Genomic DNA, 27,511 nt, shown 5'->3' with positions numbered 1-27,511 from the left:
TGCTCTTAATAAAATGGCCAAATAAACAGGCCCAAAAAAGGCACAGGGGAGGCAGAACAAGCATTCCTACACTCTACCGAAGTTGACATAACACTATTCCTGATGCAGAGAGTTCTAAGTCAGCTCTTGTGATACTCTAAGAAACGGATTTTCCTAGCATGTTCGTCAGTTTAATACATGAACATTTCATTCATATAAAAGATCAGTCAGTTTAGGGGATGGTTAATAGATAATGCTTATCTTTAAAAAAAAAAAAAACACTTTAGAAGATTTTTCCCCTTTAATTCATTGTGGAGCCAGTAGTATTGTTCAAAATGTTTTTTTCCTACATTCTAGGAGGTGAGAAGACTTCCAGCTTAGTACCGAGTAATCATCAGAGATGACAAATCGGGAGGGTCTGTCTTACCACAGACTGTGTGGCTCCTAAAACTGAGGAATAAAAAGAAGTATTATGTAAATGACTTTGTTCTTGGGCTTTCTGTAATTACCCAACTACCCCCTTAGGAGAGTCCTACCTTTTGAGATTTCAAATTGCTGTTAAAACATTCTCATTCATAGGGGCGCCTGGGTGGCTCAGTGGGTTAAGCTGCTGCCTTCGGCTCAGGTCATGATCTCAGAGTCCTGGGATCGAGCCCCGCATCGGGCTCTCTGCTGTCTAGGGGAGCCTGCTTCCTCCTCTCTCTCTGCCTGCCTCTCTGCCTGCTTGTGATCTCTCTGTCAAATAAATAAATAAAATCTTAAAAAAAAAAACAAAAAAAAAAACAAAAAAACATTCTCATTCATGTTTGTTGAACCCTTCCTATGTAGAAGGCTCTGTGCCAGATAGAGGAGTTGTAAGGAATGTGAAGGAAGAAATATGGGCTGTTAATAGCATTAAAAGTTACAGTAGTCTTAATACGCTGGAAATAAGTTTGAAATAACCGATGCTAAGGAAAATGTGACTTTAAATAGAAAGCTAATTATCACATTCTCCTAACAATCTTGGCAGAGAGCCTGCCCACGTGTTTAGGTCACAATCTTTACTTTTGCTACCTAACGTGTGGTCCTTGATGGCAGCAGCATTCTCTTGGGAACACAGAAGTGCTTGGGCCCCACTCGAGCTTCTGAATCAGTCTGCATTTGTAAACCACGTCTCTGGGCGCCTGGGTGGCTCAGTCGGTTAAGCATCTGCCTTCAGCTCAGGTCATGATCTCAGTAGTCCTGGGATTGAGTCCTGCATCGGCCTCCTTGCTCAATGGGGAGCCTGCTTCTCCCTCTCCTTCTGCTTTCTCCCTGTCAAATAAGTAAAATCTTAAAAAAAAAAAAATCTCCATACATTCTTCTGCACATTAAAGTGTGAAAAGCAATGAGATATATAATTAAACAATCAACACCTTAAAGTTAACAGTTCAGAAAATTTGACAAGTGAAAATAATTCATCTTTGGTGATACTTTAATTTTAAAAAACTCCAGAGGACATATTTGGGGGTATTTTTAGTTATTCAGAAATGTTAGCAAATAAACTTTAACAATTGTGGTAACAATGGCATTCTTTAAGAAAAAAAAAAAAACAAAAACAATTTGGCAATAAGCATGTCCAATCATAAATTTTTAATCCACAACCTTCAGGACTAATAATTTTAGTTAAAGGTGAAATCATGTCTTACCTTCAGTGTGCCATAATGGAAAAAAAAGGTTTAAGAATCACTGCCCCCAAGCTATTAAGCAGCGTCTCTGACCATATCATTTCTGCCTCTGCTTTCTGTCCTAACAATGGATGACTTACTTGGGCTCTTTCAATGAATTGTGCTGTTTCTCTACACTAGTGTTTGTACAAGCTCTACCTCTTGACTGAATTCTACCCTCCCCATGTCCCCAGGAAACCTTCCCTATAAGCCCTCTGCATATCTTTAACATAGGTAATTACAATAAACTCGGAATCATCCAAACTTTTGTCCTACTCCCGCATCTTCATGGGCCCAGCACAAAGAACACAAGCAATGACTAAGGAAAATGCCATCCAGAGTCTCGAAGCTGTGGGCTCTCCATTGGCTCGACTTTTGAGGTCGGCCATCCCTCATCAAAGCTTTCTACTTGGCTTCTGATGCTTTGCTGATTCTCCTCCCACCTCCTCTCCTGGCTCCTCCTCCCACCCTTGAATTGGGGGGCGTTTCTAAAGGCTCAGTCCTATTTTCTAAAGACTCAGTCCTATTGTTTTTTTCTGTGGTGAATCAATATTACAGGTGAACCACCAAGAATAATTTGTAAGTTCGGATCCCAAATCCTCCAGGAGATGACTGGTAGGAAAAGGGTCCTACAGAATAAATGTAAAATTCTTTCCTTTCTCATCTTAGACAGTATTTTATTTTTTAAATTTATTTATTTGACAGATCACAAGTAGTCTGAGAGGCAGGAAGCAGGATCCCCACTAAGCAGAGAGCCTGGCTCGATCCCAGGACCCTGGGATCATGACCTGAGCCAAAGGCAGAGGCTTTAATCTCCTGAGCCACCCAGGCGCCCCTTAGACAGTATTTTAGAAGACTGGCTTTTGTCATTACCAAAGAAAAAAACTCCCCAGAACAACTGGAAATCTGACAGAATTCAAAAGAAAAACCTCCCATACCTCCCAGAGAAAAATCCCAGTTAAAATGGATTTCTCCTTCAGGATTTCCTACATATCTCCTCTATCAGGTTTATCATCACTGGTCATTAAGCAGCAGTTAAGAACACAGACTCTGGAACCAGACTACCTGAGTTTGTGTTCAAACTCCCATCATTTCCTAGCCACGTGGTCTCGGGCAAACTCCATACCCTGTTTCAGTGTAATCATCTGTAAAATGGAAATCATAATACCCACATTCTTGTTTCTACAGACTGAAAGTGTTTATAACATACCCGAGAATGCCTAGCATGAAATTAATATTGCATGATAACTGGGATTATTCTAAAAGCTATCTTTCTGTATTACTAGTAAAATTTCAGGTAAGTTACCTAAAAAGCAATAAAATAGTCATGAATAATGATCATGTATATTAAAGAACAAAAAAACAAAACCTCATCCTGATTCTGAAATCAGAAGGTCAAAGATTAGTGATCTATAAATGGGAACATAGAGACAAGACCTTATCACCCCCTAGAGGCCACTATCTAGAAATAAGTGTTCCAATCTCAAGTTTTTTAAAGTATATTTCTAAACTAACCAAGGGCAGAAATATCTAGAACAACACATCCCATCTATAAGTAAGCTAAGGAGAAGACTGCTTGAGCAACTTCCCCAGAATGTTAAGTAAACAGATTTTAGTGAATCTTTCCAGGAGTTTATAATGAAATACGATTTACATTGTATAATCATCTTAATTCCTCTTATAATGAATACTTGTTCCTGAATGGTCACTGTTACGATTTTTACCATATGAGCTACAGAACATTTGAGGAAGCAGATTTACAAACCAGAAATAATGTACATTCTAAGACGTTCTTCCAGGAGGATTCGAGCTGCACTGATTCACGTTATGCATTCAGGCTCGGGCTGTCCTCCTGCTACTCCAGTATGCTCTATACCACACAAAGAGGGTCTCTGTCTGCCTCTGACAGGATAATATCAATCTTGTTTTCCAAGTGAGCACGCAGCATATCTCGAAGATCAGAAAGAAAGCCTCGTTCGGTGTTGCTGTGTTCACAGAGGATGACAGTTATCCCTTGGGACGCGGCATCCAGAACATCATGGTGGGACATCTCACCTGCCACCAGAGGAAAGGGCAAATACGTAAATACCAGACAAGCAGTCTGCCGGGTGCCGAACCACCACTGCAGAAACTCCAAGTTCGCACTGTGTAAAAAGCAGAACTTTACACACACATCTAGAAAGTTAGGTACAGGTTTTCTTCCATGTCCTCCAATTTAGAGAGAGACAGGCCATCCCACAGAGAATTCCAAATTCTTTCTCTGTGGCCCGTTGAAAACAATCGAAAAGCCACATATGCAACAGTATCTCCTACTGCCAGACCCGTAAGAACGTCCATTCAAAATGCTTCCATTTGGGGCCCCTGGGTGGTGGGGGTGCTCACTGGTTAAGCTTCTCTGACTCTTCATCTCTGCTAGGCTCAGGGTTATGAATTTGAGCCCTGCATTGGGTTCCATGCTGGGCCTGAAGCCTACTTAAAAAAAAAAAAAATACAAACGTTTCCATTATAAAATAAATGACCACTGTTAAATGAAATGGGGCTTTCAGAAAACTCTCTCATATAAATATTAAATAACAAATACCTCCAGAAAATCCTAGGTATACTTCCCAAAGACTCCTTTATGCTTTGTGAACACCAAATTTTTCAGTATCAACTCCAGTCTAATTCATAAAGATGAAATGAGTTTTAAGGCTATTTCTAAATTAAAGACAAGGTAAAAAAATAAATAAATAAAAACAGGGCATTTATTTTCCTTTGACCTAGGCAAAATTTCTAGAAATTCTGAAGTTATTGGTAGAAGAGGATCTCATCTTTTGTAAACAGATTTTGGGAAAACTCAAGTGTTCTGAATTTTTAAAAACCCCATTTGTGAATCTGATGACTTCAAAATTTTTTTTAAAGATTTTATTTATTTAAATGAGAGGCAGAGAGACAGAAATAGTGACAGAGGCCATGAGTGGGGAGGAGAGGGAGAAGCAGACTCTCCACTAAGCAGGGAGCCCAATGCGGGGCTCAATTCCAGAACCCTGTGATCATGACCTGAGCCAAAGGCAGACATCTGACCCACTGAGCCACCCACAACCCTGATAACTTCAAATTTAATAGCAAAAAGACACTGCACAATTTGGCTTACTCATAATAAGCATAATTCTGAAATATGTTTAAAGCCCTAAAAGCATAAAAAATTGAGAGAAGGTTCTTAAGGAGAAAAATAACATTTTTTCCCCTGAGAGATTTCCAACCCCCCACACTTCACCCTGCTCCTCAATACATGAAATTTCATGTATAGAATAATTTTTATTCATTTTTTTAAAGATTTTATTATTTATTTTACAGAGAGGACGCAAGAGCAGAGGGGCAGAGGGAAAGAGAAAATCTCAAGCAGACTGCCAGCTGAGTGCAGTGCCTGCCTCGCGACACTGAGATCACCACCTGAGCTGAAACCAAGGGTCAGACGCTTAACCTACTGAGCCACCCAGGGGCGCCTAAAACATCTTCATCTGTAACAGTAAGTATTTAAATCTGTAATAGAAAGAAGACCCTAATGGGCCCACCTAGAAGCTGTGCTTCAGGAGAGACAAGTCTAGTGGCCTGGAGTATTTTACAAAGGCTCTAAGAAGGCATGAAAGCGGAGACTCTGCAAAGACTCCACAGTAACAGCCGAAGGCAAGGCGGGGAGAAGCCCAGCTGGAAGGGTAGCTGGGGAAGAAAGAGCAAATGAGAGGATTTATACCTGCAAGGAGCAAGCTCCCAATCTGCTGGTCTTCCCACAATATTACCCTAACGACCTGATACTACCATGCTCTGCTCAAAGGCGGAGTGACGAACATCAGCGGAGGCCTGTGTGTGTGGTCTCTGAGCTGGTGCTTTTTATCCCTAAAGTTATACTCAAAGTGGTACCTCACAGATCACAGACGTCCAAGGTCAGCCAGATAAGAAGACACTTTGTACTTCCCCAAATAACCAGATAGGAAGACTATTTTAACAATTTTGAATCACATTAATTTACCTTATGCACATACTGCTTAGTAATTAAAAAACAAAACAAAACAAAACACCTAGTTTTAAGAAGGTCATTATTTGGGCGCCTGGGTGGCTCAGTTGGTTAAGCAACTGCCTTCGGCTCAGGTCATGATCCTAGAGTCCTGGGATCGAGTCCCACAATGAGCTCCCTGCTTGGCAGGGAGTCTGCTTCTCCTGACCCTCCCTTCTCTCATGCTCTCAAATAAATAAAATCTTAAAAAAAAAAAAAAAGTCATTATTTATAAGAAAACAATCACAGGTGCCAAACAGAGATATGCCACAAAACAAATGGTCTGTACCCTTAAAAATGCCAGTGCTCTGGACAAAGAAGCATTCCAGATAGATGACATATTAAATAAATGTTTTAACAATATTAAATTCCTATATTTGATCACTGTCCATGGTCATATAATATCTTCATTCTTAGGACACATATGCTGAGGTATTTAGGGATAAGACAAAAGGTCATATATACAATTTATTTTAAAATGGTTTTGGGGGAAACATGTAAGTAGAAATATATTTGTACACACACCCATAGATATTTATACACACACATATATATACATGCAGACATATATAACGTGTATATGACACAGAATGTGCAGATGTGGCAAAATATAACCATTACTGATCTTTATTATTCATTTATTTAAGTAGCTCTTTGCCCAGTGTGGGGCCCAACATGGGGCTTGAACGACCGTGAAATCAAGACTTGAGCTGAGATCAAGAATCGGATGTTTAACTGACTAAGCCACCCAGATGCCCCTATAACCATTAGTAATCTTAAGTGAAGGGCATACGAAAGTTTATTGTACTATCCTTGCAACTTTCTACAGATCTGAAATTCTTTCAAAGTAAAATGTTATAATTCATATCATTTTTAAAAGATTTACTTATTTATTTAACAGAGAGAGAGAAAGAGAGAGTAAGGGGAAGAGCAGAGGGAGAGGGAGACACGCAGACTCCCTGCTGAGCAGGGAGCCTGATGCGGGGTCCGATCCCATGACCCCGAGATCATGACATGAGCCAAAACCAAGAGTCAAACACTTAACCAAATGAGCCACCCAGGTGCCCCCATGACTGTTTTAAAGTCAGTTAAATGCTCAGTTGGTTAAGCGTCCAACTCTTGGTTTCAGCTCAGGTCATGATCTCAGGGCTGTGGGATAGGGCCCCAGGTTGGTCTCTATGCTCAGCAGACTGTCTGCTTGAAGATTCTCTCCTCTACCCCTTCCCCGCTTGCTTTCATGCTAATAAATATTTTAAAAATTAAAATAAATATTAAAATTAAATAGTCATATAATGCTACAAGCTATTTTGTCAAATTATTTATACACTGGAAGTTTATTTCAATCTGGTACAAGTTTGAGGACTTATAAAAATTTTATATCTTTAGAAGAATAGAAAACAGGTAGTGGTTGTGTACGTTTTTAATAAGCTCAGATACTGCTCCGCTACACTTCCAGATGTGACAGTATTAAGTCCAGCAGCCTCTGAAGGAGGGTGTGCTAGACAGATAATAAGGGACATGGACATGGGGGGCAGGAAAAGAGTAACAATGCAAAGGCCTAGGAAGTAGCCATGGGGGTTAAGACCCTCGATTCCGGTCCTAGAAGTCAAAAAAGTAATTTTTTTTAAAGATTTTAAGTAATCTCTATACCCAACATGGGGCTTGAACTTACAACCCTGAGACCAAACGTTACATACTCTTACTGACTGAGCCAGCCAGGTGCCCTGGAAAAAGTTAATTCTTAACTCCCGCTCTCTTAACCCCAAGGAGGAACAGAGGTGGAAATGCAGCTGGTATCAGGAAGTGTACAAGGTGCCTCCAAATCCTCTGAATGAGAGGCCAGGTCACCTGTCAGATGCTTTCCCCTATGACAGAAAGTAACGCCTGGGGGCCAAACAATGACTGTCCCACAGTAATGCATCCTGGAGCTGAAGGACAAAGCGACGGGGACTGGAGAGGAAGGCGTGACCATCAGGGCAGGAGTCAGTGACAGGAAACGTTTCTCTGAGGAGGTATCTGAGCTTATCACTGAAGTGTAAAGGAAGGGGCCAGAAAGACATTCTAGCCAGAGAAAACCGCATAAGCAGAGGCCGCAAGGAAGAGAACGAACATTTAGGCTTGCCTAAAAAGGCGACACATAAAGGAAATCGCCGAAGGCTTTGTAGCTAGGATAGTATCATACCCAATAAATTTATACTTGTGAAGAACAGTTCATTTGGGGGGCATATGTGGAAGACCAAGATTAGTGACTTGATGAAGTATTTCAAGTAGGCGATGATGCCTGAGTAGAGAGAAAAGGAAAGGCTCTATGAAGATTCTGGAGCTAGAGCTGATAGGAGCTAATGACGGACTGTAGGGCTGAGTAAGAACCATTTTCTGGCTAAGGTGGGAGGGTAGAAGGTGTCCAATTAACTGACATGAATCGTGTAGGAAAGAAGACAGGTTAAATAAATGCTCAACATCAGTCTTTTATATAATCTAATAATAAATTGCTAAATGATTTTTTCTCCCTCTACAAAAAATATGGCCTGTCTCCAATTTCAGTGTCGTTCCTGTTTAGTTCAGGTTCAAGCAATAGTTATTAGACCCATTTATCTACCAAGTGCTGTTCTAAAATCTATGTTTTATCTCATAAAACATAAACCAAGGTTGGGGAAGGATACACACATGAAAAGAAAAGGAGACCCAAACACGTCCTACCTGCGAGGTAAAGGTCAGCCTCTGTCCCCTGCAGCACCTTGCTCCCAGAACCAGCGCACAGGGCCACGACTTTGACTGGAGACTCTTCAAAATAAAAGAAACAAGAAGACCAATACTTTACAATTCCCCTTCATTTTAACACTGTAATTTGTACCAAGAATCCTTCACATAATGCAGACTTCAATCCTGGTCTCATCACCAGTACAAGAACTTTGCTTACTGAGTTTTAAAAAGTAACAAAACATGTCTTCACAGAAACAAGCAGATTATTTTTTGATATTGCATAGATAACCCAACACAGGGCTGTTATTTCTTCAGACATACGCGGCTGCACAAGCCCACGTAAGGCACCACTGAACAGTGCTAACTGCGTGGCTAGGCTTTGTCCCTGCTGCAAGGTAAAGTGACCTCTCCTGGGTTTCCGGGCAACAGAGAGAGGTAGGCAGGTACTGTCACTGTTCTCAAGTGAGGAACCAAAACAGCTACTTAAAGGAATGCTACCAAATTGATTTGACATATATTTTTAAATAGACTTACTCTAAAAGAACAACCTTTGAAGAGTTGAAGAGTAAAACGACAGAAGCTTTGAAGCCCAAATCTACAAGTATTTCACCCTAGAAATAGGGTTCTAGAATGGATACTTCATTAGTGATCACTCCATTAGAGGTATTTTAGATTTACTGATTTGAAAGAGAGAGAGTGCATGCACATGTGCGCAGGGTTGGGGCGGAGGGAGAGAGAATCCTCAAGCACACCCCCCACTGAACAGGGAGCCTGACACGGGACTCCATCCCAGGACCCTGAGATCATGACCTGAGCCGAAATCTAGAGTCAGATGCTTAAGTGACTGAGCCACACAGGCACTCCTAGGGGTGCTTTAAAAGAGTGGCTGAGGGCACCCTCTGCATGGAGAGTCCCAGGATCCCCAGGCCTTTACCCACTTCAGCTACAGCTGTCCTGCCAGGGTGCCCCCTGCATAAAGCCCCTTGGGACCTCCCCAGCCCATGCACCACCACCGCTCCAGCTGCCCCTCCGAGGCACCCCCTGCACAGAGCACCCTGGGACACTAGCTTTACACCCACTTCAGCTTCAGTTACCCTGTTGGGATGTCCTCTACACCAAGAGCTGAGGGACACCCCAGTGTGCACCCACTTCACCTACAGCTGTCCTGTCAGGGCATTCTCTGAGAGCCTCAGGACCGTCCCAGTCCATGCCCACTTTAGCTCCTGCCATCCCACTAGGACAGCCCCAACAGAGAGTGCCCTGGGATTCCAAGCCCATGCCCGACACCGCTCCACCCAGCCAAAGCCACTGGGCACACACAGCCTACACAGGGATGGTCATACACAAGACCATCCCTTCAAGGTTAGAAGCAGCTGTTCCACCTAATTCATAGAAATGAACACAGAAAGTCAAGCAAAACAAGAAGACTGAGGAATAAATTCCCAACGAAAGAACAAGACGAAACCTCAGAAAAAGAACTAGATGAGACACAGTTAAGTAAAATGCCAAGCAAAGTTTAAAGTAATGGTCATAATGAGAGGAAAGTGGAAGTACTCAGTGAAAACTTCAACATAGAGCCAGAAAACAAAAATCTATCAGGGTTGAAAAATAGAACTGAAATGAAAAATACACTCGAGGGAATCAACAGATTATTGTGTGCAGAAGCATGGATCAGCAATCTGCAAAACAGGGTGATGGAGCACAGCCAACCAGAACGGCAAAAAGAAAACCATCTTTTAAAATGAGGATATGGTAATGGATCTTTTCAACAACATCAAGCTAACAAACATTAGCATTATGTGTGTCCCAGAAGGAGAAGAGAGAAAGAAAGAGTCAGAAAACTTATTTGAAGAAACAATAGCTGAAAACTTCCCTGACCAGAAGGAAACAGAGTTCCAAACAAGATGAAGCCAAGGAGGCCCATACCATGACACATAATAATTGAAATGTCAGACTAAAAGAGAATTTTATCAGCTGATTTCCAGCAGAAATTTTGCAGGCCAAAAGGGAATGTTGATGACATAAAGTGCTAAATGGAAAAAAAAACCTACCATCAAGAATAATCTACCCAGCAAGATTATCATTCAGATTTGAAGGAGATAAAATGAGCTTCCCAAAGGAGCTCATCACCACTAAACCAGACTTACAAAAAATGTCAAAGAACTTTTTGAGGCGGTTAAGAAAAAGACCCAATTTGGGGCACCTGGGTGGCTCAGTGGGTTAAGCCTCTGCCTTTGGCTCGGGTCATGATCTCAGGGTCCTGGGATCGAGCCCCACATCGGGCTCTCTGCTCAGTGGAGAGCCTGCTTCCCCCTCTCTCTCCGCCTGCCTCTCTGCCTCCTTGTGATCTCTGTCTGTCAAATAAATAAATAAATAAATAAATTTAAAAAAAAGGAAAAAGACCCAATTAGAAGAAAGTTATGAAGAAAAATATGTAAAATAAGATAATGTATACAAAAAAACATGGAGGAGGGAGTAAAGAAGAAGTCCTTTTTTTAAAAAATTTTTTTAAAAGATTTTATTTAATTATTTGACACAGAGAGATCACAAGTAGGCAGAGAGGCAGGCAGAGACAGAGAGAGGAGGAAGCAGGTTCCCTCTGAGCAGAGAGCCCGATGCGGGGCTCAATCCCAGGACCCTGGGATCATGACCTGAGCCGAAGGCAGAGGCTTAAACCACTGAGCCACCCAGGCGCCCCAAGAAGTCCTTTTAAAATGAGTTCCAAGTGGGGCACCTGGGTGTCTCAGTCAATTGGGCAGCCAATTCTTGATTTCAGCATGACATACATCAAGAGAGCACAAGCAGTGGGAGCAGTAGAAGGAGAGGGAGAAGCAGGCTCCCCTCTGAGCAGGGAGCCTGATGTGGGGCTTGATCCCAGGACTCTGGGGTCATGACCTGAGCTTAAGGCAAATACTTAACCATCTGAGCCACCCAGGCATCCCAAAGTCTCAATATGTTTGAGAAGAATGAAGTTGTATCATCCATCTTTTCCGACCACAAGGCAAGAAACTAGAAATCAACCACAAGAAAAAAAATGGGAAGAAGACACAAACAACTTAAGAAAACTTAACCAATGGGTCAACAAAGAAATCAAAGAAAATTAAAAAATACAGAGAGACAAATAGAAATGAAAGCACAATGGTGCAAAATCTGAGACACAGTAAAAGCAATTCTAAAGGAAAATTTACAGTGATACACGCCTACCTCAAGAAACAAGAAATATCTGAAGTAAGCAATCTAACCTTATACTTAAAGGAACTAAAAAAAGAACAAAACCCAAGGTCAGTAGAGGAATGAAACAAAAGATCAGAGCAGAAATAAATGAAAAAGACTAAAAAAAAAAAAAAAAAAAAAAAAGGCTCAAACAATAGGAAAGATCAATGAAACCAAGAGGCGTCTCTTTGAAAAGGTAAACAAAATTGATAAAACTTTGGCCAGACTCAAGAAAAACAGAAAGGACCCAAATCTTAAAAATCACAAATGAAAGAGAAGTAAAAACTGACACAACAGAAACACAAAAGATGAGACACTACTTTGAAAAACTACATGCCAACAAACTGAACAACCCAGAAGAAATGGATGAACTCCTGGAAATACACAATCTTCCAATATTGAATCAGGAATAAATAGAAAATCTGAACAGACTGATTTACTAGTAATGGAACTGAATTGGTAATCAAAAAACTCCCAACAAATACAAGTCTAGATGAATTTACAGGTGAATTCTACCAAACACTTAAAGAAGAGTTAATACTTATTCTCCCCCAAACTATTCCAAAAAATAGAAGAGGAAGGAAGTCTTCCAAATACATTCTACAAGGCCAGCATTACTTCGATTCCAAAACCAAAGACACTCCCAAACTAGAGGCCAAAATCCTCACTGAACATAGATGCAAAAATCCTCAATAAAACATTAGCCAACCACAGTCAAAAATGCATTCACCACAATCAAGCAGCATTTATTCCAAAGACGCAAGGATGCTTGAATAGTCATAAAATCAATGTTAATACACCACATTAACAAAGCGAAGGATAAAAATTGGATGATCATTCAAGAGGTGAGGAAAAGTCAATGGACAAAATTCAACATCTGCTCAATAAAGTGGGTTTAGAGGAAACATTCCTCAACATAATAAAGGCCATATATGAAAAACCCACAGCTAACATCATACTCAATGGTGAAAAACTAAAAACTTTTCCTCTAACATCAGGAATAAGACATGAATGCCCACTCTAGCCACCATAAGCTGTAGTCATAGCAATCAAACAAGAAATAAAAGATATCCAAATTGATAAGGAAGGAATAAAACTCTGTCGGTGATGTAATAGTATACATAAGAAAAACCCCAAGGGGCACCTGTGTGGCTCAGTGGGTTGAACCTCTGCCTTTGGCTCAGGTCATGATCTCGGGGTCCTGGGATCGAGCCCTACATAGGGCTCTCTGCTCAGTGGGGAGCCTGCTTCCCCCTCTCTCTCTGCCTGCCTCTCTGCCTACTTCTGATCTCTCTGTAAAATAAATAAATAAAATCTTTAAAAACAACAACAACAACAACAAAAAAACACCCAAGACTCCACCAAAAAACCATTAAAATAATAAATGAATTCAATAATGTTGTAAAATACAAAATTAATATGCAGGAATCTGTTACATTTCTATACACTAATAATGAAGTAGCAGAAAAAGAAATTAAGGAAACAATTCCATTTACAATTGCACCAAAAATAAAATAGGAATAAACTTAACCAATGAGGTCAAAGTCCTATACTCTGAAAACTATAAAACACTGATTTAAGATACTGAAGATGACACAAATGGGAAGACATTCCATTATCATGGATTTGAAGAATACTGTTAAAATGTCCATACTGCCAAAAGCAATCTACAGATTCCATGCAATCCCTATCAAGATACCAACAGGACTGTTCATGAAACTAGAACAAATAATACTCAAATTTGTATGGAATCATCAAAGTCTCGAATAGCCAAAGCACTCTTGAGAAAGAACAAAGCTAGAGGCATCACACTTCCTAATTTCAAGACATACCACAAAGGCTTAATAATGAAAACAGTATGGTACTGGCACAAAAACAGACACCTAGATCAATGGAATTGAGTAGAGCCCAGAAATAAACCTACATTTATATATGCTCAATTAATCTTCAACAAAGGAGGCAAGAATATGCAATGGGAAGAAGTCTGTTTAACAAATGATGCTGGGAAAACTGGACAGTTACCTGCAAAAGAATGAAACTGGACCTGTGTCTTACACCAACACAAAAATAAACTCAAGATGGATTAAAAACATAAATGTAAGACCTGAAACCATAAAACTCCTAAAAGAAAACATAGGCAGTAATTTCTCTTACATTGGCCTTAACAATACTTTTCTAGATAGATCTCCTGAAGCAAGGTAAACAAAAGCAAAAATTAACTTTTGCGACTACACCAAAATAAAAAGTTTTTGCACAGGCATGCCTGAATGGCTCAGTTGGTTAAGCATCTGCTTTCGGCTCAGGTCAAGATCCTGGAGTCCATGATCGAGCCCCACATGGGGAAATCCCTGCTCATCAGGGAGTCTGCCTCTCCTGCCCCTCACCCTGCTTGTGCTCACTCTCCTGCTCCATTGTCTCTCTCAAAAAAATAAAATCTTAATTAAAAAACAAACAAACTTTTGCACAGCAAAGGAAACCACCAACAAAATGAAGAGGCAATTTACTAAAAGGGAATAGATATTTGCAGTGATAAATCCAATAACAAATTAACATCCAAAATACATAAAGAAATTATACAACTAAAAAAAAAAAAAAAAAACAAAACCCACATAGTCCAATTTAAATGGCCAGAAAACCTGAACAATTTTTTCAAAGACATACAGATGGCCAATAAACACATGATGAGATAGTAAACATAACTCATCATCAGAGAAATGCACATCGAAACCACAAGGAGGTATCATTCACATCTGTCAGAAAGGATGAACTCAAGAAGACAAGAAATAACAAGTGTTGGTGAGGATGGGAGAAAAAGGAACCTTCACATACTATTGGTGGGAATGCAAACTGGTGCAGCCACTGTGGAAAACAGTACGGAGGTTCCACAAAAAAAATAAAAATAGGAATACCATATGACCCAGTAATTCCACTACTGAGTATTTATGCATAGAAAATAAAAACACTAACTTGAAAAGACATATGCACCCCTATGTTTACGGCAGCATTATTTACCACAGCCAAGCTAAGGAAGCAACCCAAATGCTCATTAATAGATAAATGGACCAAGGCGATGTGGTAAGTATACATAATGAAACATTACTCTGCCACAAAAAAGGAGATCCTGCCACTTGCAACGATACGGATGGACCTAGAAGGTATTACACTAAGTAAAATAAAAGTCAGACAGAGAAAGACAAATACCATGAGGAATCACACATGGAATCTTTAAAAAAAAGAGGGGCCCCTGGGTGGCTCAGTTGTTAAGCGTCTGCCTTCGGCTCAGGTCATGATCCCAGGGTCCTGGGATCGAGCCCCGCATTGGGCTCCCTGCTCTGCAGGAAGCCTGCTTCTCCCTCGCCCACTCCCCCTGCTTGGGTTCCCCCTCTCACTGTCTTTCTCTGTCAAAAAACAAATAAATAAAATATTTAAAGCAAACAAAAGAAATAAACAAAAAGCAGGAGACCCATAAATATAGAGAACAGATGGCGGCCAGAGGGGAGAGGGACAGGCAAAGTCTGTGCGGCGGGCAGGAGACACGTCCAGTTATAGAATGAATAAGTCACGGGGACAAAAGGTACAGCACAGGAAATGTGGTTAATGGTATCGTAATACTATTGTGTGGTGACAGATGGGTAGTCACACTTCGTGAGCAGAGCATAATCTACAGACTTGTTGAATAATTATGTTGTACACCTGAAACTAACCTAACATTGTTAAGTATACTTCAATTAAAAAATAAATAAAACAGGGGCACCAGGTTGGCACAGGTGGCTAAGCATCCGACTCTTGGTTTTAACTTGCTTCATGATCTTAGGGGTCATGAGATCAAGACCCACACTGGGCTCCACTTTGCTCAGTGCAAAGTCTGCTTGGGATTGTCTCTGCCTCTCCCTCTGCCCCTCCCCACGTTCCATGCACGCCCATACGCATGCATGCTCTCTCTCCCCCAAATAAAGAGATAAATCTTTCAAAAATTAAGTCAATCAAGAAATAAGTACAATAAAACTCTGAAGTCTGAAAGAAAAAAATTTAAAAAGCAGCTCTGGAGTTGGATCAGAAATCAAATCCCATCTCTGCCATCCATTTTCTTTGGACACTAACTCCCATGAGTTGTCTGTAGACTAAGTTACCTATTTGTCTGAACCTCAATTTTATCACCTGTAATATAATAGGAATAATAATACCTTCCATATAACTAACAGTTAGCATGTACTATACTTAATGTACGCCAGTCACTGTGCCCTGTCACATGGATTATACTAACTCGATGAGTAAGGTTTTATTACTTTTACTGCAGTTCTTATAGATGAGACTACCATGACACAGAGGTGTTCACTGACCTGTCAAAGTTATGCAGCAAACAGGACACAGAAATCTGAATCCACGGCATTCAGGATCCACTCAACAATTATGCTCTACCCCTGCCTTTGCAGCGGGAATTCGCATACTTAGGACATTCCGTACACTGCTAAGCTCACTGTAGGAGTCCAACAAACATTCTTTGTTCCCCAAAATACTGGGAAAAGCCAAAAGACAAGACAGTGGCTACAAGACTCAAACTGCAGTGGGTCACTCTGCACCTCACTATATAAAATATCACCATATGGTAAAATATAACATTTGCATTGTTAATTTGAGCAATAATAATTTCCGGCTCTCCTCTTGGTCCATGGTAGGACTGCATTTCATGTCCTGACTTGTCCTGGCAATGTGATTAATTCTGGACAATGAGTTGAACAGAAAATGGATCATTTCCACACTAGAATATGGTCTAAGACCCTCTAAAACTACCTCCCTACAATAGCAATAAGTCTGCGGTGAGGAGACTTCTGCTGACTTGAAATGAACAGTAAATATGAGAGAGACATAAATCTTATTTGACAGTAAGATGTTTACCACTGCATAATCTAGTCTATCCTGACTGATAAAAGAAACCAGTCATCTCCCATGAACTAACATGTTTCCTGTCACTTATATTAATATAACCAAGAACTTCAACTTTTGCCCAAACACTATATAATACTACTTAGTAAATGCACAGGACAAATAAATGGTACATATTTACCTAAGGTCCTTCCTACCCCAAGAGCAAGGCGAACATGAGGTAGTTTAAGGTGCCTTTTGATTCGCTCAATCATGGTAGCCAAGGAAACAGATTCATCCAGTGTGCATAACCGTCCCATTCCAGCATGCAGGAGCAGAGGCTGAGGAGAAACAAAGTTAGAAAAACTGTTCATCTTCGTCCTAGTAAACAAACAGCACGTGATGAGAAGAAAACATGCACACTGGGAGCTTAGCATGTCAGCACCAGGCTAAAGCCTGGGGATGGAAACCTGACGAAGACATTCTCTGACTTCTACGAGCTCAGACTTCTGGAAAAGCAAATTCTCTCCCTCTCCCTCTCTCTGCCCCTCCCTCCAACCCCTGCTCTCACAGGTGTTCATGCTGTCTCTAAAAAATAAAAATAAATAAAGGGGTGATACAGGGAATAAGGTCAGTAATTGTATATATTGAAGTACCTGTGGGATCCATTAAGAGGAAAATGTCAGAGAGTCCCTGGAAATATGAGTTTGTTTTTTAACTTTTTACCTTAAGAAAGCATTCTGAGCCAGAAAATCAAGATATAGGAATCATTATACAAACAGCAATCAGGTTAAAGGAGCAAATAAAATGGTCCAGGCGGAGGGTATAAAAGAGATAGAACCTGGAACCTGGAACTGAGTCTCTAACCCTAGAAAGTAGTGCTCTGTAATATGGGGTGACAACCGCACTTAACGATAAAAAACAGAAACTTCAGGGGCATCTGGATGGCTCAGTCAGTTAAGCATCTGCCTTTAGCCCAGGTCATGATCCTGGAGTCCTGGGATTGAACCTTGCATCCAGCTCCCTGTTCAGTGGGGAGTCTGCTTCTCCCTCTGCCTCTCACCCTGCTCGTGAGCTCTCTCTTGCTCTCTCAACTAAATAAGTTTTTTTAATCTTAAAAAAAAAAAAAAACCAGAATTTCAAAAATTATTTTATATTCTTTTTTTTTTTTTTTTGAGAGAGCATGGATATATGAGCTGGGGAGGGAGAGTCTTGAGCAGGATCCACACCCAGTGTGGAGCCGCACCTCATGACCCTGAGATCATGACCCGAACCAAAAGCAAGAGTTGGACACTTAATGGACTGAGCCACCCAGGTGACCCCACATCAGAACTTCTTTTTTTTTTTTTAAGTCCTGCACTGCTATGACCCAAATGTTTCTGCCCCCACACAAATTCAAATGTTGAAATCCTAACGCCCAAAGGTGATGGTATTAGGAGGTGGAGCCCTATGAGGAGGTATTTGGGGGGTACTTAAGTCATAAGTGGGGAGCCCACATGATGGGATTCGCTTATACAATAGTGCTCCAAGAGGTACCCCTAGTCCTTCCTTTTATGTGAGAACGCAGAGAGAAGGTGCCGCTGATGAACCAGGAAGTAGGCCCTCACCAGCCACCACTCCAAAACTGTTGGTACTGTTATCTTGGACTTCCTAGCCTCCAGAACTGTGAGAAAAAGAATTTCTGTTGTTCACAAGCTATCTAGTCTGGGGTATTTTGTCATAGCAGCCCAAATGTGTTACAGCAGCCCAAATGGACTGAGACATTTACCAACAGTTTTCCACTCCTGGCATGTCTCCCTTTCTCAGTTTATTTTTTCAGGATGTTTTACGCACTCTATACCACCTTGTGCTTCTTTAAGTAACAGTTATCATAGCCTGTCGATCTACCAATCTACAAAAGAAACTGTCAAACAAAAATGCACAGTAATGTATTTTTATTACCTTCTCCAGTGACAGAATTTCAGTCTTCTGATAGAACTGTCTGCTCTGGGAAAGAAAAGCCACCACTTGCATCAAAGCCTCCTGACTACAGTTCAGACTAATCCGTGTTTGCTCCTCATCATCAGTCCTATAAAAAAAAAAATAATAACTTGCTCCTTTAGGATAAATGTAAGTGAAATGTATTTTATTTTTCGTAAAGATTTTATTTATTTATTTGAGAGCGAGCACGCACAAGCACGTGCTCACAAAAGGGGCAGAGGGAGAGGGAGGGAGAATCCCAGACTTTGGGCTGAGCTTGGACCTCGCTGCCAAGAGGCTCGGTCTCGTCACTCTAAGATCGTTGTGACCTGAGCGGAAACCAAGAGAAAGATGCTTAACCAGGCACTTAACCGATCGAGCCACCCAGGTGACCCATGAAATGTATTTTTAAACAATTCATTTTACAACTCCTGTAAAAGAGATTAGATTCCATGAAATTTAAGATTCGATCCCAAATCAAACTATTTTCTAGAACAGTATTTCTCAAACTTCCGTATGCATCAGGGGCGCCTGGGTAGCTCAGAGGGTTAAGCCTCTGCCCTCATCTCAGGTCATGATCTCAGGGCCCTGGGATTGAGCCCCGCATCAGGCTCTCTGCTCCGCAGGGAGCCTGCTCCCTCACCTCTCTCTCCCTGCCTCTCTGCCTACTTGTGATCTCTCTGTTAAATAAATAAATAAAATATTAAAAAAAAAAACCAAAAAACTTCTGTATGCATCAAATTCTTCTTGTAAACTTCTTTTTTAAGATTCATTTATGTGAGAGAGAGAGAAGAGGGAGAGAAAATCTCAAGCAGTCTCTGTGTTCAGTGCAGATCCCAACATGGGGCTTACTCTCATGACCCTGAGATCACCACCTGAGCGGAAACCAAGAGTCAGATGCTTAACCCAGGAGCAACCCAGGCACCACAAAATCTCCCTGTAGACTTAATAAAACACAGATTGCTGAGCTCTACCCCCCAGATTCAGTAGTTCTAGGTTGTGATCTGAGAATGTACCTTTCTAACAAGTTCCAGGTGATGCTGATGTTGCTGACCCAGGGACCTCATTTTGAAACCATTATTACAGAACTATTGTTTTTTTTTAATTTTATTTATTTGACAGAGAGAGAGAGAGAGGCAGCACAGAGCAGGAGAAGCAGGAGAGGAAGAAGCAGACTCTCCACTGAGCATGGAGCCTGATGCAGGGCTTGATCCTAGGACCCCGGAATCATGACTTGAGCCAAAGGCAGATGCTTAACCTACTGAGCCTTCCAGGAGCCCTGTTACAGAACTACTCTTAATTCCAGGGGTGCATCAGCAATCTGCTACCTTCTTAAAATGATAGCTGCTGGACTCTTGCACAGATCCAGTGAAAAAGAATTTCTATGAATGGGACTACAGCAAACTGCATTTTTTTAAGGCCCTACGGAAGTTAACTTTCAAATATCACTGAATACAAGATTCTCCGGGACAGATTTTTTTTTTTTTAAATACTTTATTTGAGAGAGAGACAGTGAGAGAGTATGAGCGAGGAGAAGGTCAGAGAGAGAAGCAGACTCCCCGTGGAGCTGGGAGCCCGATGCGGGACTTGATCCCGGGACTCCAGGATCATGACCTGAGCCAAAAGCAGTCACTTAACCAACTGAGCCACCCAGGCGCCCTCCGGGACAGATTTTCAAGCAAACTCTATTCTAGTTACATAGATCTAGGATGAAAAGCCAAAAATATGCATTTTTCATAAGCATCCCATTAACATTGATGTAGGGGCTCCCTGAGTCACCCTCTGAAAAGCAATGCCATACAGCCTCTCCAAAAAGACTGGCATCAGGAAAGTTCCCTATTTAACCATAAACTCTAAATATAATCATAGAAGTCTAGAACTAAAAGACACCTTAAAAGAATCTGGAAGGGGGGGGGGGGGCCTGGGTGGCTCAGTGGGTTAAAGCCTCTGCTTTCGGCTCAGGTCATGATCTCAGGGTCCTGGGATCAAGCCCCATGTCGGGCTCTCTGCTCAGCAGGGAGTCTGCTTCCCCCCTCTCTCTCTCTGCCTGACTCTCTGCCTACTCGTGATCTCTGTCAAATAAATAAATAAAATCTTAAAAAAAAAAAAAAAAAGAATCTGGAAGAGTAGTTGTCAACACTAGAATCATCTGTGGAGTTTGAAAGAAAAAGGAAAAACTGCCTGGACCCCAATCTAATGGTAAAACCCAGATATTACCTGTAATAGGGAAAAACTAAAACCAAATGTGCATCAGTTGCCGGGGGGGGGGGGGGAAGTGGGAGGGAAGCTCATCAGTTAGGAAGAAGAATACTTAAAGAAACCCGGTACATCTAGGGACGCCTGGGTGGCTCAGTTGGTTGGACAACTGCCTTCGGCTCAGGTCATGATCCTGGAGTCCCGGGATCGAGTCCCGCATCAGGCTTCCAGCTCCACGGGGATTCTGCTTCTCTGACCTTCTCCTCGCTCATGCTCTCTCTGTCTCTCTCTCTCAAATAAATAAATAAAATCTTTAAAAAAAAAAAGAAACCTGGTACATCTAAAATAAGAAACATTACACATCAGGCAAAGAGATCATCTATAACTATATGGGATGATCTCTAAGACACCCTGGTAATAAGAAAGACAAATACAGCATATAATTTAATTAAGTGGGGGAAAACAACCAAAAAACTATACATTTCTTCAGATCCCTGTATTTGTATGGAAAGATACCCACTTCTCTGAAAACAGGGAAAAGATCATTTGCACTGAAGATATAGGACTTGAGTAAAAGGAACAAGGAGAAATTCTGTATTGTTTGAAATTTTATTTGTATCACTGTCTTTTAATATCAGTACTTACACAGTATTTCAATAAGGTACAAGACCGCCATTATTGGAATCTATAAAGTCCTATAATTTCTCTTGAGAGTCTTTAAATTCCTCAACACTATTAAAAAACATTTTCAATTATAAAAGGTCTACACTTAAAAACCTCTCTTAAGAGGCACCTCATTGGCTCAGTGGATTAAGCATCTGACTTTGGCCCAGGTCATGATTTCATGGTCCTGGGACTGAGCCCCACATTGGGCTCCCTGCTCGGGAAGGAGTCTGCTTATCTCCCACTCCCTCTGCCCCGCCCCGCTTGTGTGTGCACACACATGCTTGCTCATTCTCAAATAAATAAAATCTTTAAAAACAAAACAAAATCAAACCACTTATGAAAGAATCACTTTTTGTTGTAGCCTGATATAGATTTCCATTTTATTAAAATCTTTTTTTTTTTTAAGATTTTATTTATTTATTTATTTGACAGACAGAGATCACAAGTAGGCAGAGAGGCAGGAAGAGAGAGAGACAGGAGGAAGCAGGCTCCCTCTGAGCAGAGAGCCTGACGTGGGGCTTGATCCCAGGACCCATGACCTGAGATCAGGCGCCCCTTTATTTTTGTTTGTTAAACAATTATTAAGTTCCAGCTTTGTATAACTTGTCTTTTAACATGTTTCAAAAGGCATGAGGATAAATCAGCTTCAAAGGAAACCTTCTATGAGGCACCATTTTGGTATCTCTGCCCTAAATAAATGATTGGCCTTATAAGAGACACCTGAATGGTCTGTTTGTTTTTCCCTTTAAAGTATTCAGGAGGACTTGGAGAAAGGGGAACCCTCTTGCACTGTTGTTGTGAATGCAAACTGGGTGCAGCCACTCTGGAAAATAGTACCGAGTTCCTCAGAAACTTAAAAATAGAACTCCCCTACAACCCAGCAATTGCACTACTAGGTATTTATCTAAAGGATAGAAACAGTGATTGGAAGTGGTACATGTACCCCAATGTTTATAGCAGCAGTGTCCACAATAGCCAAAATACAAAAAGAGCCGAGATGTCCATCAACAAATAAATGGATAAAGAAAACATGGTACATATCTATAATGGACTATTACTCGGCCATCAAAAATAATGAAATCTTGCCATTTGTACCTATGTAGACGAACTAGAGTATTATGCTAAGCAAAATAAGAGAAGACAAATACCGTACGACTTCACTGGTATGTAGAATTTTAGAAACAAAACAGATGAACACAGGGGAAGGGAAGGAAAAATAAAATAAGATGAAAACAGAGAAGGAGGCAAACCATAAGAGACTTTTTTTTTTTTAAGATTTTATTTATTGTTTGACAAAGAGAGACACAGCAAGAGAGGGAACACAAGCAGGTGGAGTAGGAGAGGGAGAAGCAGGCTCCCCACTGAGCAGGGAGCCCAATGCAGGGCTCGATCCTAAGACCCTGAGATCATGACCTGAGCCAAAGGCAGAAGCTTAATGGACTGAGCCACCCAGATGCCCAAAAATAAATAAAATTTTTAAAAGTGCTTGGGAGGGGCGCCTAGGTAGCTCAGTGGGTTAAGCCTCTGCCTTCAGCTCAGGTCATGATCTCACAGTCCTGGAATCGAGCCCTGCATCGGGCTCTCTGCTCAGCGGGGAGCCTGCTTCCTCCTCTCTCTGCCTGCTTCTCTGCCTACTTGTGATCTTTGTCTGTCAAATAAATAAAATCTTAAAAAAAAAAAAAGTGCTTGGGAATCACTGATTTACTAGAAACTGAAAGTAAATCCATGTAATCAGTGTTATCAATAGGGTTTATCTATATACTCTCAGGTAAAAAACCACCTTTTAACATTATCAGGAGGATTAGAAATATTATAAGCAAAAGGTGTAGCACAGTCCCTCCCACATAGAAAACAGTGTTACTTGTCATTTTTACTGTTTTGAAAAGACCCCATGGAACACCACATGCGGATGAGAAGTGTGCTGCCCTAGAAACCCACTCTGGGGGAAAATAGATCTAAATAGCAGGGTTATAGAATTTATAATGGAGATCCATACAGATAAATATACATTAAAAAGGAGAAAAATATATCGTACCTTGTAGAAAAAGAAGTGACAGAAACATCTGCAATTTCTTTTACTGCAGAAATGACTTTGTCCAGGTCTTCGGTGCTGTTAACACTGAATTCGACCCTGTGCGTCCCCACTGTGGGGTAGGTGGGAGCTTTGGAAGGATGTATGGGCCTGGAGGTGCAAACTCCTAGGGAAAAAATGGTGGGTTTTTGTTTTTGTTTTTTTAATTAAAAAGATAAACTGTTATGGGCAATATTTTTAAGGAAATGAGTTTTTAAAGATCAATTCTCAGATATTTATGTAACACACATGCATACACATCTCTTACATATACACTAAAATCCTATATACTTAAATCCCCATCATGTAGGATTTCGTACATACAAAATCAATTTGTTTTCAGAATTATTTTCCAGAAGACTCTTAAATAACACAAAAACTTGACTCATGAATACTTAGAGGATATACGGAATTTGTGACTGCTTCCTAAATTTATTCATGTAAACCATCATTCTGGTTGCAAATGCTCATAGCCTACTTGACCACATTAATCCAGGTTATACAATCATAAAAGCTTCAGCCCCAAACGAGTAAACTAAAGTAACTTACTAAAAGTAAAACTAAAACACATAGGCTAAAGTCCTTCATTGTACTGGGCAGGAGTAAGCATTCATTAAAACTCTGAGGTCTATTTAACTGACGCATGAAGTATATTCTGGAGAGGCCTGAGCTCTGGACTCAATTTAACAAGCACTTCTCAAACTTCTGGGTGCTAGGCACTGTGACACTTGAGTGAGGACTCCCAAAGCTCAATCCAGCAATGAAGACTGCTTTCCTTATTCGTTAAGGATAAAAATTTCATTTATCAAATACAGGTGCCAGATTTCACATTATTTTTAAATATATAAAAATAAAATCATGGTACCCACAGCTAAAGCAGTTAAAATTCTTTTGGAAAGACATTCTAAAATTTCAAAGCATTTGTAGGGAAAATAGTAAACAGGAAAGAATAAGAGGCTTCTCACCAAGCCCTTTAGCCAACCAGCTGTTGACTCCCTGGGGTGAAGCATCATAGGCTGTGTGAGGAGAGTAAATACCGACTCTGTTTTCCAGAGCCCGGATCACCAGGCGCTCCTTCCAGGTTTTCCAGGTTATATGCTTCAGGGGTCGGAAGATGGGTGGGTGGTAGGAGAGAATGAGATCCACCTTCTTCTGCAGTGCCTCCTCCATTACTTGCTCGGTCAAGTCAATGGTAAGAAAGAGAGTGTGTACGGTGTGTGGTGGGCTTGGTTCCACCAGTAACCCGACATTGTCCCAACTCTCAGCAAGTGAGAGGGACGCGAAGTCATTCAAGGAAGAAACGAGCACCTTCAAATCCATGAAGGAGCGGGACGGATTGCAGACTGGGGAATGAACAAGCCGGACTGTTCTGCGAATGAGGCGTACAGATGACAACATACAGAAATCAGGCAAAACTGAGTATCTGAAGTCAAAACACAGAAAATGGTACACAGACACACTTTAGGCCTGGACCTTCAAGGGAGCAAAGCAAAGGAGCAAAAGAGCTGTAGTGACATATTCCTAGGTTCAAATACTAATTCTGCCACTTACCATCACACGATATCTTAGATAACTCATTTAACCTGAGGTTATTTTCTCATTTACAAAATGGGAGACACTATAACCTACATCAGAGGCCATTCACAGGAGCAAATGAATTAATATGTGTAAGTCACCTAGCATGAGCTTGGTACATGATACACAAAATGTTCCTCCCCATTTCCTGGACCTCACACAAGCCCTGATTCTTGTTCTCCCCATTCTTGCTTCAACAACTCTCCTCCCTTCTCCAGTTCTCTAAATACCACCCTTTCTTCCAAGACTCCTTCAACTTCCAAAATAAAGCTTCTCAAAAAACCTTTTCAGTGTCTAAGCCCTATACAAAACTAACACTCAACTTCAATTAGAATCCAGGAACATTTCTATTTTTGAAGAAAAGCATTCATAGTATGCATAACTGACAAGATAAGCGTAGCCAACGTAAATTTAACCAGATAATCGTAATTTCAAAACCAAGTATTTCCACAAAAATATTTAACAAATTTGTTGAAAAATGCACTCTTTCAGGGGGGCCTGAGGGGCCCAGTCGTTAAGCATCTCCCACTGTCTCGCTGTGTCAAATAAAATCTTTTAAAAGAAGAAAAATGTACTTTTTCAGCAAAAAACATTTACTACGACATGTGTGTCTTATTCAGAATCTGATTTGAAATGATGCGGAGCCTCCAAAACCCACTGGAGCCTGGGATCTTGAAGATCTTCTTCTTCTTCTTTTTTTTTTTTTTTTTTTATTTGACGGAGAGAGAGATCACAAGTAGGCAGAGAGGCTGGCAGAGAGAGAGGAAGGGAAGCAGGCTCCCCGCTGAGCAGATAGCCCGACGCGGCTCGCTCGATCCCATGACTCCGGGATCACGACCTGAGCCGAAGGCAGAGGCTTTAACCCACTGAGCCACCCAGGCGCCCCAGGCTCTTGAAGATCTTCTAAAGGTCCTTACAACACTTTCCTTCTCCGGATTCCAAGTACTGATACCGCCCCGCTCTCCAGACTCTTAGAAATCTGGCAGGCGTGAAAGTAAAGCCCTAGTGGCCCACCACAGTTTTGAGTTATGTACTGCTAAAGTTGAAAGAGCCCTTCAAAATAACAGAGAACACCCTCCATTTCACAGATCAGGAAACTGCGAGGCTGCGTGGCTTGACGCCGCAATTAACCACGGGAGGCGGCACAGCGGGTGGGCAGAAGCACCCACCCTGAAACCAGACCGACTCCCAGAGCCGCAGCCGTGTAACCCATCTCCTAACGTCTGTTGTTTCGCCCACCGTAGAATAAAAATAACCGTGCCCCGCTTACAGTGTGGTCGAGATGTAACCGTACAGCTGGGAACAATGCCCAGCGTCAGCACTGTTTTTAAGCGACAATAGTATGGACCACTTTACAGCCTGCAAACTGCACCCTGCTCCGTGACTTCAGATACCTCCCCATTTTAGTCCCACTTCAGACCTTTTCCAGGACAATGAAGAGGCGAGACCCAGCCCGAAGCTCCTGAGTAGGCACTCCTACCCCACTAGCGCCCTATGCCCTCAAGCTACAGACAAATTTCCTGCGCGTCTCCTCCTCCGCCTTCCCTCCCAGAAGCACCCTCATAACCTCCACAGCGAGCACTAACCACACGCCCGCCACGAACTGCACTCACTACTTCCGGTCCTGCGCAGGGCCTCTTGGCACTGCAGGATGGGATGGGAAGGAGCCGGGCGGAACTGGTCCTCCCCGTTTTACGTCGGAGCCCAAGGCATTGCTAGAGGTTGCGCGGAATGGTTCCGGTTTACGTTTCGTGTCCTTGTACACTTACTAAAAGAGCGCTCTTTCGCTGTCAAAAGGTACCAGGTGAGGATAAATTACATTGTCTTCCTAGCTGTAGTCATTTTGGTTTGAAATGGGAAGGAAGGAGGAGGTAAACCGAGGCGAGGAGGTGAGGGGCGTACTCTCTAATGGGTGCCGCGCTCGACTTCCGGTAGCCCGAAGACTAACTTCGAAACGTGGGTATATGCAAGGGATTTTTTTCTTGTTTCAACAACAGCTGTGCTAGCTGAAGTGGTAAGTAACATCACTCAGTCTCATTCACTTACCGAGATTCTTGCTAAGCTCTTTGTTTTGCTTCTTGGGCTGCTTCAAGTGAGCATACCGGGCGGGGAGGGTGGTGTTGGAACAGACTCATTTAGAAAAATTTATAGCGTATTATTGGTAAGTGCTATAGGAGAAGATAATTGGGCAGGTCCTAGAGTGAAGGCAGTTTTAAATAGAGTTATCAGGCCAGTGAGACCTGACTTTTGAGCAGAGACTTGGACGTGAGGGATGTAACTGTCCAGACGTCTGAGTTTAAGTACTCCAGAGGGAGAACACTCAGTGTCTAGACCCCAAGGTGGAAATGTACCTGACTTGCAGGAGTTGCAGGGAGGCTTTTGAATAGGAGTAAGTGAGAGATTGAGGGGCTTGAGTCAGGAAGGTTCTCATCGTTTCCATAGTCAGATTTTTACTACTTGGGGGTGCTGTTCGAGACGTTTTCTTTTAAAAATGCAGTAAAAATGAGCATGTGTGAGTTGAGAGGAAAATAAACATAGTTTTCTCTTTCGGGAATAGAGACACGTTTT

At 41.5% G+C, this 27,511-nt stretch overlaps 1 protein-coding gene across 6 annotated transcripts; it reads right to left on the bottom strand.

Annotated features, from left to right (window-relative positions):
* Positions 1-1,247: 1,247 nt before the first annotated feature.
* LOC111141180 (NGG1 interacting factor 3 like 1) lies at positions 1,248-27,509 on the bottom strand. Of its 6 annotated transcripts, none has more exons than XR_002640187.1 (7): positions 24,334-25,636; positions 23,333-23,495; positions 18,418-18,544; positions 16,679-16,817; positions 8,398-8,481; positions 3,444-3,719; positions 1,248-1,272 (listed from the first exon to the last, which is right to left on the bottom strand). XR_002640187.1 is itself a non-coding variant. In XM_022493577.1 (7 exons), exons 2-7 carry the CDS (start codon positions 24,686-24,688, stop codon positions 3,535-3,537), a joined length of 1,053 nt encoding a protein of 350 aa, XP_022349285.1. In that variant the 5' UTR covers positions 24,689-24,737; positions 26,990-27,509; the 3' UTR covers positions 2,456-3,534. The 6 variants fall into 6 exon arrangements, 4 of the variants coding, with proteins under 4 accessions (XP_022349285.1, XP_022349276.1, XP_022349295.1 ...); XR_002640186.1 differs by having other exon boundaries at positions 1,252-1,272; positions 3,430-3,719; XM_022493577.1 differs by lacking the exon at positions 1,248-1,272 and adding an exon at positions 26,990-27,509 and having other exon boundaries at positions 2,456-3,719; positions 24,334-24,737.
* Positions 27,510-27,511: the final 2 nt, after the last annotated feature.

This window comes from Enhydra lutris, unplaced genomic scaffold (genome assembly GCF_002288905.1).
Source record: "Enhydra lutris kenyoni isolate GAN:26980312 unplaced genomic scaffold, ASM228890v2 scaffoldscaffold1, whole genome shotgun sequence".
Taxonomy (NCBI): Eukaryota; Metazoa; Chordata; class Mammalia; order Carnivora; family Mustelidae; genus Enhydra; species Enhydra lutris.
The sequence above is the reverse complement of the archived record's forward strand: the minus strand, read 5'-3'. Positions and strand labels throughout refer to the sequence as shown.